The sequence below is a fragment of the Leptonychotes weddellii genome, chromosome 3 (assembly GCF_054177405.1).
Source record: "Leptonychotes weddellii isolate Sample4059 chromosome 3, ASM5417740v2, whole genome shotgun sequence".
Taxonomy (NCBI): domain Eukaryota; kingdom Metazoa; phylum Chordata; class Mammalia; order Carnivora; family Phocidae; genus Leptonychotes; species Leptonychotes weddellii.
The window spans coordinates 124,372,157-124,386,260 of NC_138371.1; the positions used below are offsets into that span (position 1 = coordinate 124,372,157).

At 41.9% G+C, this 14,104-nt stretch overlaps 1 protein-coding gene across 2 annotated transcripts in view; it reads left to right on the forward strand.

Moving 5' to 3' along the window:
• The first annotated feature begins 761 nt into the window (after positions 1-761).
• Positions 762-14,104, forward strand: part of LCP1 (lymphocyte cytosolic protein 1) — a 54,488-nt gene continuing 41,145 nt past the window's right edge. Inside the window, exons 1-2 of one of the 2 annotated variants that reach the window (XM_081814926.1) lie at positions 762-941; positions 2,633-2,745. Coding sequence is in view for 1 of the 2 variants with exons in the window: in XM_081814925.1 (XP_081671051.1) it covers positions 2,616-2,745 (130 nt within the window). In the remaining variant the exon portion in view is untranslated. Of the gene's footprint in view, positions 942-2,614; positions 2,746-14,104 lie in introns of those variants that run through there. The other variant, XM_081814925.1, reaches the window with a different exon arrangement.

Genomic DNA, 14,104 nt, shown 5'->3' on the forward strand with positions numbered 1-14,104 from the left:
GATTGAACTCTAAGTCTGTATTTCTGTGACTTGCTTCAGCAGCATCCAGTGCTGATGAGGAATTAGGTGTGGAATTAGGGACTGAGGCCATGGGCTTCTGAGCAGCCCAGAGGTGGGGGAGTAGGGGAGGGCAGCAGGGGTAGAGGGAAAGCAAAGGACAGGCCAGTGAAGAAATGGCAGAGGTGGCAGTAGAGGCTGATGGAGGGTGAGGGAGGTCCTCTTTGGGGTCTGCCATCAAAGGTGCATGGTCTGTAGAGAACAGAAAAATAGTAGTAAAACCAAAGTCAGTTTTCTGCTTCTTATCATGATGTACAAGCTGTTCTAAACACCGACAGTGATAAAATCTGACCCTCTGAAAAAGCCTTGATCTGAGACCTAAATAATTGCCGGTATCTGGGTAGGCATATGCTGCTGAGAGGCAGACAAAGTGATTCAGATAGAGGGAGTAGTCCAGGATGTGGGTGAGGTGCCGGTGGGTGGCCGAGTGGAGCCGAAGCTGAGTTGGTGCTCGAGTAGAAGCCTCCTTCAAATGGGTGATAAAGGGGCACAATTCAGTGGCTTTCATCTTCCAGAAACTAGATGTTGTCTGGAATCCTGAATCCTTCCTCTGACGGCTCGTATCACCACACGTGTTTCACCTTCTTCCCGTGTCAGCTCTGCTCCCATCTGCACCTGCCACAGCATTCCGCGGCCCTTTGCACCCCTTTTCCTAACAGGTGTCATTCATTTACATACATGGTCTTCTTCTTGACTAGACTATGTGCTCCTTGAGAGCAGTGATTGTTCCATATTCATCTCTGAAGCACCAGTGCCTACAAACAGGCACTTGAATGCTTGTTGAACCAATGCACAACTATATTGTGCTCTTCTTCACAAATTCCTCAGTTCTCCAATGACCAGGCACCAGTAGAATCAGGATGCAGCTGCTCTCCTTCTCCCAGGTAAATGCAATGAGTCTCTGTTCCCCTTTATGATGTGTTACTCCTGGGTCTTCATTCCGTTCATCATTCCAACCTGGGATGTAGAACCAGATTAGGGAGCTCCACGTTTCACATGTTTTCATCCTCAAACCATCAGGATATTATCTGGAGAGTCTGACTGCAGGGCCCAGAGTGGTGATTGTTTCCACCAGAGTAGAAACCACTAGCATTTGGCTGCTTTGTAGTGGGACCAGTATGGTCACAATGATGCACGGGTGTTTCTTTGGTGTCCCGAAAGAATTTAGGTGCTTCTTGAGACCCCTCTGCATTCTATTAGTTGGGAGTAATTATGCAATGGAGAAAACAGGGTCTGATTCACCCTCTCAGTCTTCCTTGGGAGTCACAAGAGGGCTGATAGTTCTCTGGAGGTGAACCACTTTCAGATTGGACCGAATCTCCAACATCTCTTCCATTACTCTGTCTACCCTCTTCTTCAAGATGGCCTCTGTGTGGTTCTGACCAAGAAGTTGCCACACCAGGGGCTAATGAAGTAGATAAATCAGAAATATCTTGGCTTAACATTTGAGGTCAGAAGCAGGAACTTTCTAGAGAAGAAATCAAAGAAGCAAAAGAAGTATAAGGGCAGCTCCCCAACCAGAGTACCCGCTGGTTGCGTCCCAGGCCCCCAGCAACTACAGAAGCATATAGAATGATCAAGCACTGTCATCAGATTGAAGCGCAGCCATAATCCTCATTCCTCAACAGCTGACCGTTGGAACCACACACAGTTTGGGGACAATCTGGAGATGATGCTTCATGTTTAGTTAACACGACTCCGGGCACTAACACGACCTTCACAGCCTCCATGAGGCCATGGATACTTGAGCACTTAACTTTTGAAAATGGGAATTTGCCCTCAAGACCCGCATCCAGGGTTTAGGCATAGAATAGAGCTTTTTATTTTTTTTTAATTCTCTTGCTCATTTTATAAAATGTGCGTTCAAAAAATAAATCTGGTCTGTAGGAAGGAATCTAGCTACCCATTGAACTCCAGCAGCTGCCTGTGTGATCCACCGGTGCTCTTTATAGGAAGCATCTAAATAATTGAAATCTTTAATTGGGTTAAAGAGATCCCTAGCACATAGATGTTCTATAAATAAAAGAATGCGTAAATAATATAGCGGCCTTTCTTTTGTAGGTCCTTCCCCTTAAAGAGACCATTTTGTTTTGTTTGCTCGAATAAGATCATTGTTCAGGGACGCTTAAGCAAGGTTAGGTTTTGGCTGGGGCGGGGCTTTCCCAAGGAAATCCTTTTTAGTTTGCTTCAGGTGTACCTGCCGCCTTTCCCCCCTGGCTACTCCACTAATCGTTTGTCTTTGCTCTAAGTAGCCAGGCACCTGGGCTTTGCATTTGCAGCCGGGGGTCAGAGCAACTAGTAAAGGTAGCAGGCTGACCTTGCCTTGTTATCTGAAATCAGACAGGTTTAAGCAGCCCAGAGCCTAAGAGACAGCTAGAGAAGAAAGAAAGGGAAGGAGAGAGAGAAATACTTTATAAAGAGGAAGTGGTAAGAAACTTCTGAATTTCAGTGTGACCTGTTCTGTCAGGTGATTCCTGTGGGGGAGGAGACATGAAAGAAAAAAAAAAAAGTTCGGTAAAATGTCCTTATAAAGACAAAATCTATTTCTTTCCTGGCTGATGATTTGTCATTCTAGTCACTTCCTGCCTTGTGACTGCACACCCGGGTTTGACAAAGTTGTTCTGCAGATCAGAAAGAAGGGGGTTTCTGGTCACACACCGGTACCACTAAGGACAGTTCTTCTACAAGGTAAACTTTCTTCATGTCTTTTTGTCGTTTCTAAGCGCTTACGATGTTTTGCTCGTTGGGCGGCTCTGTTTCTGTGGATTGTGGGTTCTGCCTTCAGGGGCCTGAGACCCTAGCACCTGTCACCCGAGCCCTGTGTGAGACATGCCACGGGTTAACTGCCCCACCAAGCTGCAGCCACCTCGTGTGGCTGCCCAGAGTGGGACCCCTCAGTTTTCTGGCGGGGGGAGGGCTGCTTCTCTAGTTACCCACAGCTATCACCCCCCAAAACAATGATTCTTCTTTTTCCCCCCCTTTCAAACCAAACCATGTTTTGATTTATTTCTCTTGCTCCATTTCAGGGAGGCTATTTACTGTGATTTTATCTACCTTAAAATGTTTTCAGGAAAGTGCATATTGATCACTTAGATTGTGCTGCTCGTTGGCCTAGTGGGAGTAGTTTAATTTTAGCTCCTGTGGTTCTGTTTTTCTAAAAGTTTCTTTACAGTACTTGAGTGGTTATATTAACATCTTGAGTCATACATTACTGAGTGTGTTACTCGGTATTTGTGTGATTTTGGCGCCAACGGTTTTTAATGGGTGTGTTTAATAACCACAAGGCATCCGAGGTGCCTCTTCTTTATTTATTCTGTAGAAATAAAAGTAATTTGCCTTGCTTAACTGTACTGTTTTTGCAGAATTGTCTCAACTATTGGTTAGGCTTATGACCAAATGACTGTTAAGGTCTGGATGAAAGGCTTCTGTCTATAACAGAAATTCTGATAGAGTTGATATGGGCTATTTACTCCAGAAGCTCTGTTGAAACATAGACTTTGGATCTTGTAGCATCAACCTTCGTTTAATTATCCTATTCAACGGTATTAAGAACCATCGACAGATGATAAACAGAAAAAGCCATTTGGGGTGGAAATGGATTAATTTATCAGGATGCTTATCAAAACCCAATTTTTCTTATTCAATAGAGCAAATTGTGTTCTAAAGTTATTTCCTCAGGACAACTTAAAAAAAAAAAAACTCAGTTGACAAGGGTGGTTTATTCGCCATGTCTTAATTTTAAATTTACATAAATTGATCGATCATAAACTGGTTTCTATTAAATAAAAATTTTCAAAGAACATCTGCACAGGCAAATTTGAATGGAATTAGTCGTTTGCCTATAAATGCGAATTTCTGAAAGTTGCAAAATGTGGCTGTCCGTATTGTTTTACACATCTTTCCTGAATGGTTTCAAACTAGCAAGAATGTGGAATTGGGAGAGGAGGACCTGAATCCCAGAAGAGAACAAATTAAAAAAATGCTCTGTCTTATTTCCAGTAAAAATGTTAATGAGAACAAAATAAATTAAAATGTGAAGGTATGTCAGTATTTTCCTTACTTCAGGAGGAAATAAAATGGAATGTGAAAAAGTTAATTCAAAATAAGAAAAAAACTCTCTTGATTTAAATCAAGTTTAGACTGTTCAAGTGTTACAAAATATCCATTTCTCTTCATTCCAGCTCACCCCCAGTAACATCAGGGAAAAATCTTCTGGGTCTTGTCCTTTGAGCAAGCACTGCTATGGTGGGACTTTTCATTAGCTATCTCAGGGATGCTTTTCTTTGTCACATTTTAAATTTTGTCTCCTTTAGTTTATAAAGGGGAGTATGCCTCGAAACAATCGGTAACTTAGCAAACAATTTCAGTATTTTAATCTCATTTATAATTCTTTTTCCAATCCCTTTGAAGAAGGGGAGGAGGTGGACAAGTCTCATTCAAATATTACCTACTTAAAGAAGACAGGTGATAATATTATTATAATATTTATATGTACTTAATATATGCAGCCAGTCTTTATGCATTATCTCACGTAATTCTCTTAACCGCCCTTAGACCTGAGGCGTGGACTCACCATGGAAGGAACTGGCCAAAGGTCACTGGGCATTTGGAGGGTCGAGGAATGGTAGATAGCCAGGATGTTCAGCTCCATATTGCTTCTTTATAAGCAGCTGTTTATTTTAGATCCCCTCTTCCACACCAGCATCTTTTTCCTAGACGTAGATCATTAGAGGCTTTTATTTCTGAAGCTGACTGAAGAGATCTTGGCGCTCATAATTTTAAGGGAGGGAGGGGGAGAAAGAAAGAGAGAGAGAGAGAGAGAGGGAAAGAAAGAAAAAAATTCACAGTAAACCCAGAAGCATTTTTATTTTTATAAGTAAGCTATATCACTGTGGGTTTCATATAATAATAAAGAAATATTCTCTTTTAATTAATGTATAATTTTACTAAAGAATTGTGTGCCTTCACCAGCTTGCCTCAACCACTTCCCCAACCTTATTTCTTGTCACTTCCTTCTTCTCTGGCTCTCCCCCATCCTCTCTTGGCCACGTTCTGGGTGCACAAGACCACAAGCCACCAGAAAGTTCCATGCTCTTTCACTTCTTTTTGCTCCAACTGTTGCTCTGACCGCTTTCTTTTATTTGTAAAACTTACGGTCAGTTTTCAAGGCTTACATCGAGAAACGTGTCCTTTTTGAGGTCTTCCTTACTGGACCCTTCCCCCATCTTCCTTGCCCCCACTAACGGTTTCTTCTGTGCGTGCCTGCTTAGTGCTTTGATCTTAGAGTAAGTATAGCAGTAATCACACTGTTTTAGCGCCAAGTCCTTTTTGCTGACAGCCTGAGCCCCTTCTCTAGCTCTCCTAGCACATGGGAGGCGCTAATGACATTGACTGAATTGAAAAGTTGTCACTAGTATTTTCTCTCAGCTCCTGAGATATGCACAGAAGTCTTTTCTTTGACTTCACTTATTAACTTAATATTTACTGAGTTCCCGCAGTGACTGCCATGAAAGAAGCTACAGTAATCATACAATATTTTGCATTCGACCATGCTTCCTCTTTGCCAAAACACTATTCTTCATTTTAGCCTCAAAGCACTAAATGGACCTTGAGTTCAAGGTATTTAAGAAATTGTCCAATGACTACAGCAAGCAGACAAAATTATAATCTCATTATTTTAATCTAAAAACATTCTTTGAGCTAAAACTTAACTACCCTTACCGAAATTATTGCACCGATAATGGGCTTCTTTGATGACAGAAAACATGGGAACAGATATCATTAACTTTTGCTTAATTACTTTGGATTATTCTAGAAAGTTCTCAAGTCAACTTCTCCTTGTTACTTACAAAATAAAGGCCCTTAATGTATACAGGAGAAAGGGCAAACAAATTTTTATATCAGCTTAGATGAAATAAAATTAAGAAACTTGCTCATGTGATTATATTAATGAAGAGTCACAATTTAGAAAGTAAGATTGTGAAGGCTCTGGATTTTATGACTAATAGAAGATTTTATAGCAGAATGACATTATTTATATTAGTCTAATTGTCTCTTTAGGGTTTTTTGTCAGCTAGTTTCCCAACCCCCAGAAATCATCAACTGAAATAAGGCTATGCCATCTGCATATTGAACCCTGCGGGCATAAAAATTAGAATTAGAGCCCCATCAAAATACAGAACTAACCATTGTCAACAGATTCCAAGAGTTTCAAGTTTCCCTATTTTGCCAGATGGCAATGTGCTTAAATCAAAAGTGTTCTTGTTTCGGGCCACCTGGGTGGCTCAGTGGGTTAAGCGTCCAGCTCTTGATTTCGGCTGAGGTTGTGATCTCCAGGTCGTGGGATCGAGCCCCACCGGGCTCCCCACTCAGTGGAAAGTCTGCTTGGGATTCTCTCTCTCTCCCTCTCCCCCTCCGCACTCACTCTTTCTCTAAAATAAACAACTAAATGTTAAAAAAAAACAAAACAAAAACAAAACTTTGAAACTTTAAGTTTAAAAAAAAAGTATGTTTCACACTGTTTCCATTTTGAAGTTCTGAGGAGTTGCCACCAGATTAGATATCCACATTCTAGGGCGTCTCCCCCCCAGCTGCAGCAAACACGGGGCATCTCCTGTGCCTTTCCTCAGTTCCCTCCTCGATCAACTTCCTTAATCTGTCAGACTGTCCCCATTGTTTTGGTTTGCCAGTTTCAGTGATTACATCAGTCTTCCCCATAATTTCATCATCTCTCCATCTTATAAGACACAGCAAGCAGCAGAGGGGGGAATGGAAGAATTTCAATTTCTCACCCTAATAATAATAGCTAACACTTAACATACTACTCACTTTGGATTGAGTATTTTCCTAAGTGTTTTTAACCATACTGATGCATGTAGTCATCGCTACAATCTTGTGAAGCGGTTACGGGTGTTATCTTCATATTTGAAGACAAGTTAATGCATTCAAATATCTTATTACTTTAATTTTCCACAGCTGAATCAATTTTGTATAACTGCTGAATTCCAGGAGAAATAATATTCTCCTGGAATAAACAGGCAGCAGACCATGGTGCTTATTTGTACCTCAGCTCTTGAGTTGAGCTCAAATGATCATAATTTATCCCAAATAAGTGCATCTATATTTTAATGGCTTTTATCAAACAGACTACTTCTTCGTCGATCATCCTCATCAGTATTTACCCAGCACCTCTATGCACTTGACTGAGTATTTAGTTTCTACCAAGTTATAGTATAGTATATATAGTATATAGTATATAGTATAGTTGGTCACAAAACATGACTTCTATCCTCAAAAGCTTGGAAAGGTTCTCAGTCTTAGAAGGTTGGAATACTTTCAGTCAAGTGGTATTCACATTTTCTGGTTTCTGTGACTGACTGACATAAATAAATAATTTAGTATTTACACCAAAGCACATAGACCCATAATTATACAGTAATGGCCAAATACAGGTCTCCTACAAACTGGGAAAGAATGAGAGTGTTTTAATTGTGAGTTGAAAAACAGAGGGAAAAAGTGACCCACTTTTAAAGTTAAAATAAGTTTTGGTTGACTTCAGAGCCACACATGTGCGTCAGCCCCATTTATAAGTTAAAAGGAGGCTTGTTTCTCAAATATGGTCATTAGTTTTTGTCTGGGGGAAAGACAAGCTAAAATGTTAAATTGAGCATCTAGTAAAGCCACAGTCCTGTGGTTGCAGCCTTGATTCTTGTTTCAGTCCAGCATCAGTTGTATGACGGATGGAGGTTCTCTGTCTCTGTCTCTCTGTCATATTCTCTCTCTCTCTCACACACACACACACACTCTCTCTCTCTCTCTCTTCCTGAGTGGCTGAGCTAAAGTGGAGAAGAGATTATGTTCTCCACAGGCAGAAAAGCCAAGACACCAAATTCTGTAGGCCAATTAATTATGCATGTGAATTGCAATCTCCTGGATAATTTGTTTTCCTTTCTTCTCTGGTTGTACTTTGAAGAGGGAAGTGAATTAATGGAATAATTACTTTGCATTTAAACAAGAGCCTGCATTTTGATCCCTCAGTTGGGCAGTCAGCACCCAGATTTATGCAAGCGTGTATCCGAATATACGAAGTTAAGAGGCACACAGATGTATTTGTATAAAATTTACATCTTCCTTTTGTCATTTTTCAGGTAAAATTTAGAATTCAGATTGCATCTTTGTTAACCTCTGGTGTAACATTTTCGAACATGGGTCCTCTACACCTCCTTGACATCATCAGCTCAGGTTATTTTCACCAGGAGGGCCCCTAAGGAGAAATCTGGGTAATATGTGCAAAGTGAAAGGACGAACACAATGAGCGACATCTATGCTGTTAGGCATTACTGAGCCCCCCTTCTTCATCTTAAAAATGTGAAACGAACTTTCCCTGGTGTTTCCAGTGCTTTATAAACATTAAAAAAATTCTCCCTTTGGAAAGATAGAACACGATAGTCACCTTTGAGACATTTTTCAGATTTTTCCCTTCCCCGTTGTCTTTCAAATTAACACTTTTTTCATCAAAATATCCTTGATTCTTTGTTTCTTTCCAACGACCGCAGAGAAAGGCAATTGCAATACTTCATCTGTCTGGTGATCATATAGAATGTATATAATATATACTGTATTTAACATTGTATATAATGTTAGTTTTTTAAACTTTGTGAGTCGGACTGTCCTTTCTGTGCGTGAAACGTGGTATTGGTATACAGAGGGAGAGCAAATTTGGATGCATTTTCTAGCCTTGTACTAAGTGTGGAGCCTGAGCAAGTCTCAGTTTCTTCATCTGTAAAATGGGGGAAAGTACTATCTGTTTCCTCGGTCTGTTCGTGGGCTCATTTTCCTCTTCCACTTCTCCTTGCCATCAGCCATTGCGCACACTTCACTCTACTACACGCATCACTGTGGACTGATGGGCCCTTGCTATTTACTATTTAGTAGGTGTCGTGCTAAACCCTTGACATATATTTATTCTTAACATTTTCACACAAAAGCTGGATAAAGTTGATGTGGTCCTATTCTTAGATGACCAAACTGAGGTTTGGGGAAGGTGACACCCAAGGTCCCAGAGCCAGGAAGTGCCAGAACCAAGATTTACACCCTGCCTCTTTCCCATTTTATAGTCACAGGTTCTTAAAGGTGTTTTAAAATTTTGACAAAAGAAATGTTATCACAAATCCCGTTGTCAACTGGTATTGGTAAATATTTGCCAACCAAACCGTGGCTTCCAACAGAGCAAAGATAAGTATAGCCCATCAAATTAATACAAATTTCCTGCCCCCATGTATCTGTTAGTCCTCATTTTGTTTTTTGTGAGAATGAGCTTGTCGTTAGAGATTCTAGAACAACTACCCCAAGGAGCCTATAGGAAAGGAGGTAGGTTCTATTATTAAGAATAAATAGAAGCCTCTGTTGTCATTGCTAATATACAAATGCGGGCTGCACATTGTCTCGGTATTTTTCCAGCTCCAGCGGTAATAGAGAAAATGCCTGGAGAATGAGGGAGCGGATAGAAGTAGAGTTGGGGCTGACAGAGTCAGTCCCCGGGTACTGGTGAACCCCTGAGCCTGAGGAGGCATTGGCCTATGGTCCTTCTCACACATACCCACAGGTCTCATTGCTTTTTGTGACTCATGGTGGGTGTGGTCAGCCTTTTAAGATTGCTGTGCATTTTCCTCCTCTGTCCACACTTCCTCAACTGTTAGTAGGTACTTTCCACCGTCAGTATTTCAGGCGAGGCTAAGCCCAGAGCCCCTTGACCACTGAGATCAGTCAGTACCAATGCTGTCCGCTTCTCGTCTGTGGCATCCATCACTTCTGTAATACCTTTTGAAACTGCCTTCAAGGACTCTGGATGAGAAATGTGGTAAAAGCCCAAACAAGCCAAGCTCAGGACATTTGAAGATCGAACATAGATGTGAAATCTAGATTTATACACACACACACACACACACAACATACATACAGTTAAGTGTGGATTTTAGGTGGTGACTCTACATAATATTTGATACAATTTATAGTGGAAATTGAGTTTGTTCCCCAGGATAATTTTGTGAAAGTTCTTTTTTTTTTTTTTAATTTTCCCCTTCATTTCTTAACTCCTTCCATCCTTCCTTCCTTCACCAAACACTGTTATATACAGTTTAAACCCTTTGTCTCATTGAATTCTAACCCAACCCTATGGAGTGAGCACTGTAAATTGCATTGCTAATATCCTTTTTTCTAACATATGAGCATATGAAGAAACTGAGGCTCAGAAAACTTAAGGAATGCAGAAATACATAGCAAGAAGCAGTTGCGTAGAAACAACATTTTTTCACCATACCATGTTGCTTTTTAGTTTACTGTAGGTATACAATTATACATATAATTTCCCAAAGGAAGATAAGATCATTAGCATTTGGATGAGGTTTGTGGGATGCCTGACATGCCTTTTTGCTGGCTTGGACTGGGAAAAAGGCAGCTCCTGTGGTAGCAATAGGAGAAGTTGTAGATTATGGAGCCTAGGCCATCTTGAAAGGTGTGGGAGAAGAACCCCCTCCCATGTTTTCCTCTCCATCTACATACCTAAGATATAAAGCACATTTCATGGACTTTGCATCTCACGGGTTTGTTTGTTTTTAATCTGTTAGTTAGTTTAAATGTTAATGGACTTCTGTTTTTCCCATATCTTGACTCGACCAAACTAGCATTCTCCAGGCTCTAGTTCTCTTTTCAGACCAATCACTGACTCACTGTGAGACTTTGGGGAGCAACTTCACTTTTCCGAGTCCCCATTTCCCATTTTATAACATATCCAGTTCCCTCCTCACTCTGCATGGCTGTATTTTCTAGATGGGAGATGGTGATATGAGGAGGAAGCTATGTCCATACAAACAAACCAAAATGACTTCTAGGTGTTTTTGTTGCTTGAGGAGGTTGGAGAGTGTATTACCTAGAGGGGATGCCATAAGCATTGTGACTGAAGATAGCAAGGAGAGCCTAGACCACCAAGGATTTTCTTCTGGAAACAAGAGCTAGTGAGGAAGGCAACTATGCTGGCTCTCGCCCAAATTCTTCTAGGAGCTGCCTCCTGGGCCAGTCATGCCAAACCCACAACAGCTTCCTTGGTGATCTTCTCCTGCTTGTCTCCTCACTTTGCAGGGCTCTTTTCTCTTATACAGTAGCCCCCCTTATCCGTGGTTCACGTTCCACAGTTTCAGTTACAGTCAACTGCGGTCCTGAAAGCAGAATATCCTCCTCCTGACATTTTCAGAAGGTCAATGGTCAACAGTAGCCTACGGCTGCCTTACATCATTCCCCTCACTTCATCTGAACATCACGTAGGCGTTTTATCATCACCCATCTTCACAAGAAGAGTGAGTACAGTACAATAAGGTATTTTGAGAGAGAGACCACATTCACATAAATTTTATTGCAGAATATTGTTAGAATTGTTCTAATAGTTACTATTGCTAGTCTCTTACTGTGCCTAATTTATAAATTAAACTTTATCATAGTTGTGTATATATAAAGGAAAACATAGTATTTATAGGGTTTGGTACTATCTGTGGTCTCAGGCATCCACTGGGGGTCTTGGAACGTATACCCCATGGATAAGGGAGGCACCAATGTGGGGAGAAATGGAGGGCCCTTTTCCATTTTTTTCTTTTTGGAAAACTCCAGCTGGTTCTTTAAGATGTAGCTCAGTGAAGGTTAGCATCACCTTCTTTGGGTAGCTTTCCCTTCCTTCTGGGGCAGAGTTAAGTGCTTTCCTGTCTGTGCTCCCACAGCACCATGATAATAACCCCTTTCGAGTGTGAAGGTCAGGGTGGCCTCTGAGTTGCATAGGCATATTCCTTCACGGGACTGGGTGTCCTGTAAGAGCAAGGATTCATCTATTCATCTTTGCATCTCCAGCACCTAGAAGAAGGCCAGTGCTTTATGAAATGTGATTGGATGACAGGTGTGGAGTTCCTAGCGAAGAGGATCCCTTGTGCACCAAAGGCAGGAGGCATGGGCAGGAACGGGCAAGACCCCCTGGTGGTGTTCTCGCTCTTAACTCTTCGCTCCAGATGGTGAGGAATTGAAGAGAAGAAACATTTAGAACTTCTCAAAAGAGCCCAGGAAGAGCCCTAGTCATAGGTAAAATCTTGCAAAGGGTGTGTGTCCCTCGTTAGCATGAGGTCAGAGCTGAGTAACCCCAAAGGAGAACAGAGAACTTTAAGATACAGAAACCCAGTGGTCACAGGCACAAGGAAAGGTTGCCTCCAGTAAGACCTACATTGTGTTGGCCTACAGCATGGGGGTAGTGTAGGGTGCTCTCCCCTACCCCCAGGCTCTGGTGTAAGCGTAAGGCTTCCCTAGTTCATAGCAAGGTAACCCTGGACCTGTTATTAAAATCTCAGTTCCCTCATCTATAAAGAGGAAATCATAATAATGCTCCATAGGATTGTGGCTAAAGTTAAATGTGATAATGCATATAAAACACTTAGCATTGAATAACCATTCAGTAAACATTAGCTGGCCTTCCCATTTGTCCTCTGGCTATTGTTTTCTCTGACTCCAACATAGATGGAGAGAACATTCTATGGAGAGAATAAGGATTAATCATCCTGCATGAATAAGAAAAAAGACTGATCTTTAAGCAGCTCCTCATCTGTGGAAATCCAGGTCAAATGTCACTTCTTGTGGGGGCCATGCTTGGCTCTCCAGGGGAGAGCTCTTTTCCCCCTTCCTGTGGATCTAAATTTCCCTCTGTATTCTAGTGACTAGAATCCACTCTCCCCTGTACTAAACAGACCGGGGCCACATCTAATCTTTGTGTTGCCAGCATCTAACCCAGGACCTGCACAGAGTAGGTATTTGGCAGATAATTATTGAAAGAAGAAATGTACAGATACATGCATTTGTTTCGTAGCAGATGTTTAGAATTACCAGAGGATGAATTTCATAGTCCAGATAGTGCTATGCAAGTTATGTCCAGGGGAACTCTAGCACCCATTCCTCACTACTTCCTAGGTGCTCCTGGTTCTGGGAGCATCCCGGCTGGTTTCACTCTCCTTTTGGTCACTGATGTGTCTCCACAGTTCCTTTCCTCTCACCTCAGCAGGACTCTGCTCAAAGTCAGACACTGTACTTAGAGACCCACTGCCAAGCATCACAGGCAGCCAGCAGGGTTTATAGAAACAGCTTGAAGAGGCTTAGTGCCAGGCTCTGCTGCCGCAGGCAGAAACCCACGGCTGGCGGCTGGCGGAGCGGGACCAGGGAGCATTCCATGGCCAGGTCGAAGACTGCCTAGGGACATTAGCCTCTCTTCAGTCCCCAGATCAACTCCGCAAAGTCATTCTTCCAGCAAAATGGTTTCACGAAATTCAAAGCACTCGCTTGCTTGCTGTAGGCATTTGCCCCTTTCCCCCAGACGGATATTTTTAGCATGTGCACAAGAATATTATCGGTAAACTCCTCAAAGGAGGTGAGAGTAGACTTCTCAAGGCCCTGTATGCCATCAGTTAGTGGGTTTGTTCATTCACCTGATTACCTGCCATGTGGCAGCTCCATGAGATGACTTCTGGTCCAGACTTCCAGCTTGTGATCTCATAATCTGCTGGAAGAGATGGGTGTGGATGCAGAAGCCATGCGCCCAGGTCAGGACCAGAGCTCAGAGGTGGAAGAGCTCACTGATCCCCACCCAACAGCCAGAACAGAATGTCTGAAGCCATGCAGATTGTTTTTAGAAGCCTGAAGGTGTCATTTTAGTATTTGTGATTCGGGCATTTTATCTTTTGAACATTGTGCCTCGGGGTGAGTTGTTTTAATGTGGTTTGCTATTTTGGTTGCGAGGGAAAATCAGAGGGCCTCAATGCAAAGTCAAGAAAAAACACCCAGAAGAATTTGTTTGCCTAGCCTTGGTCATTATAACCTAGAAGGTGCCAATAGTACCTGTATATAGGATTCGGCACCTGTTGTTTGTAGCCGAGGACCTAGGACCTTTGTAGCCTGACAATGCCTTCTCAATACCTAGACTAAGTTCTTCTTCATGTACAGGAACCACAGGAAATTATATTTATTAAAT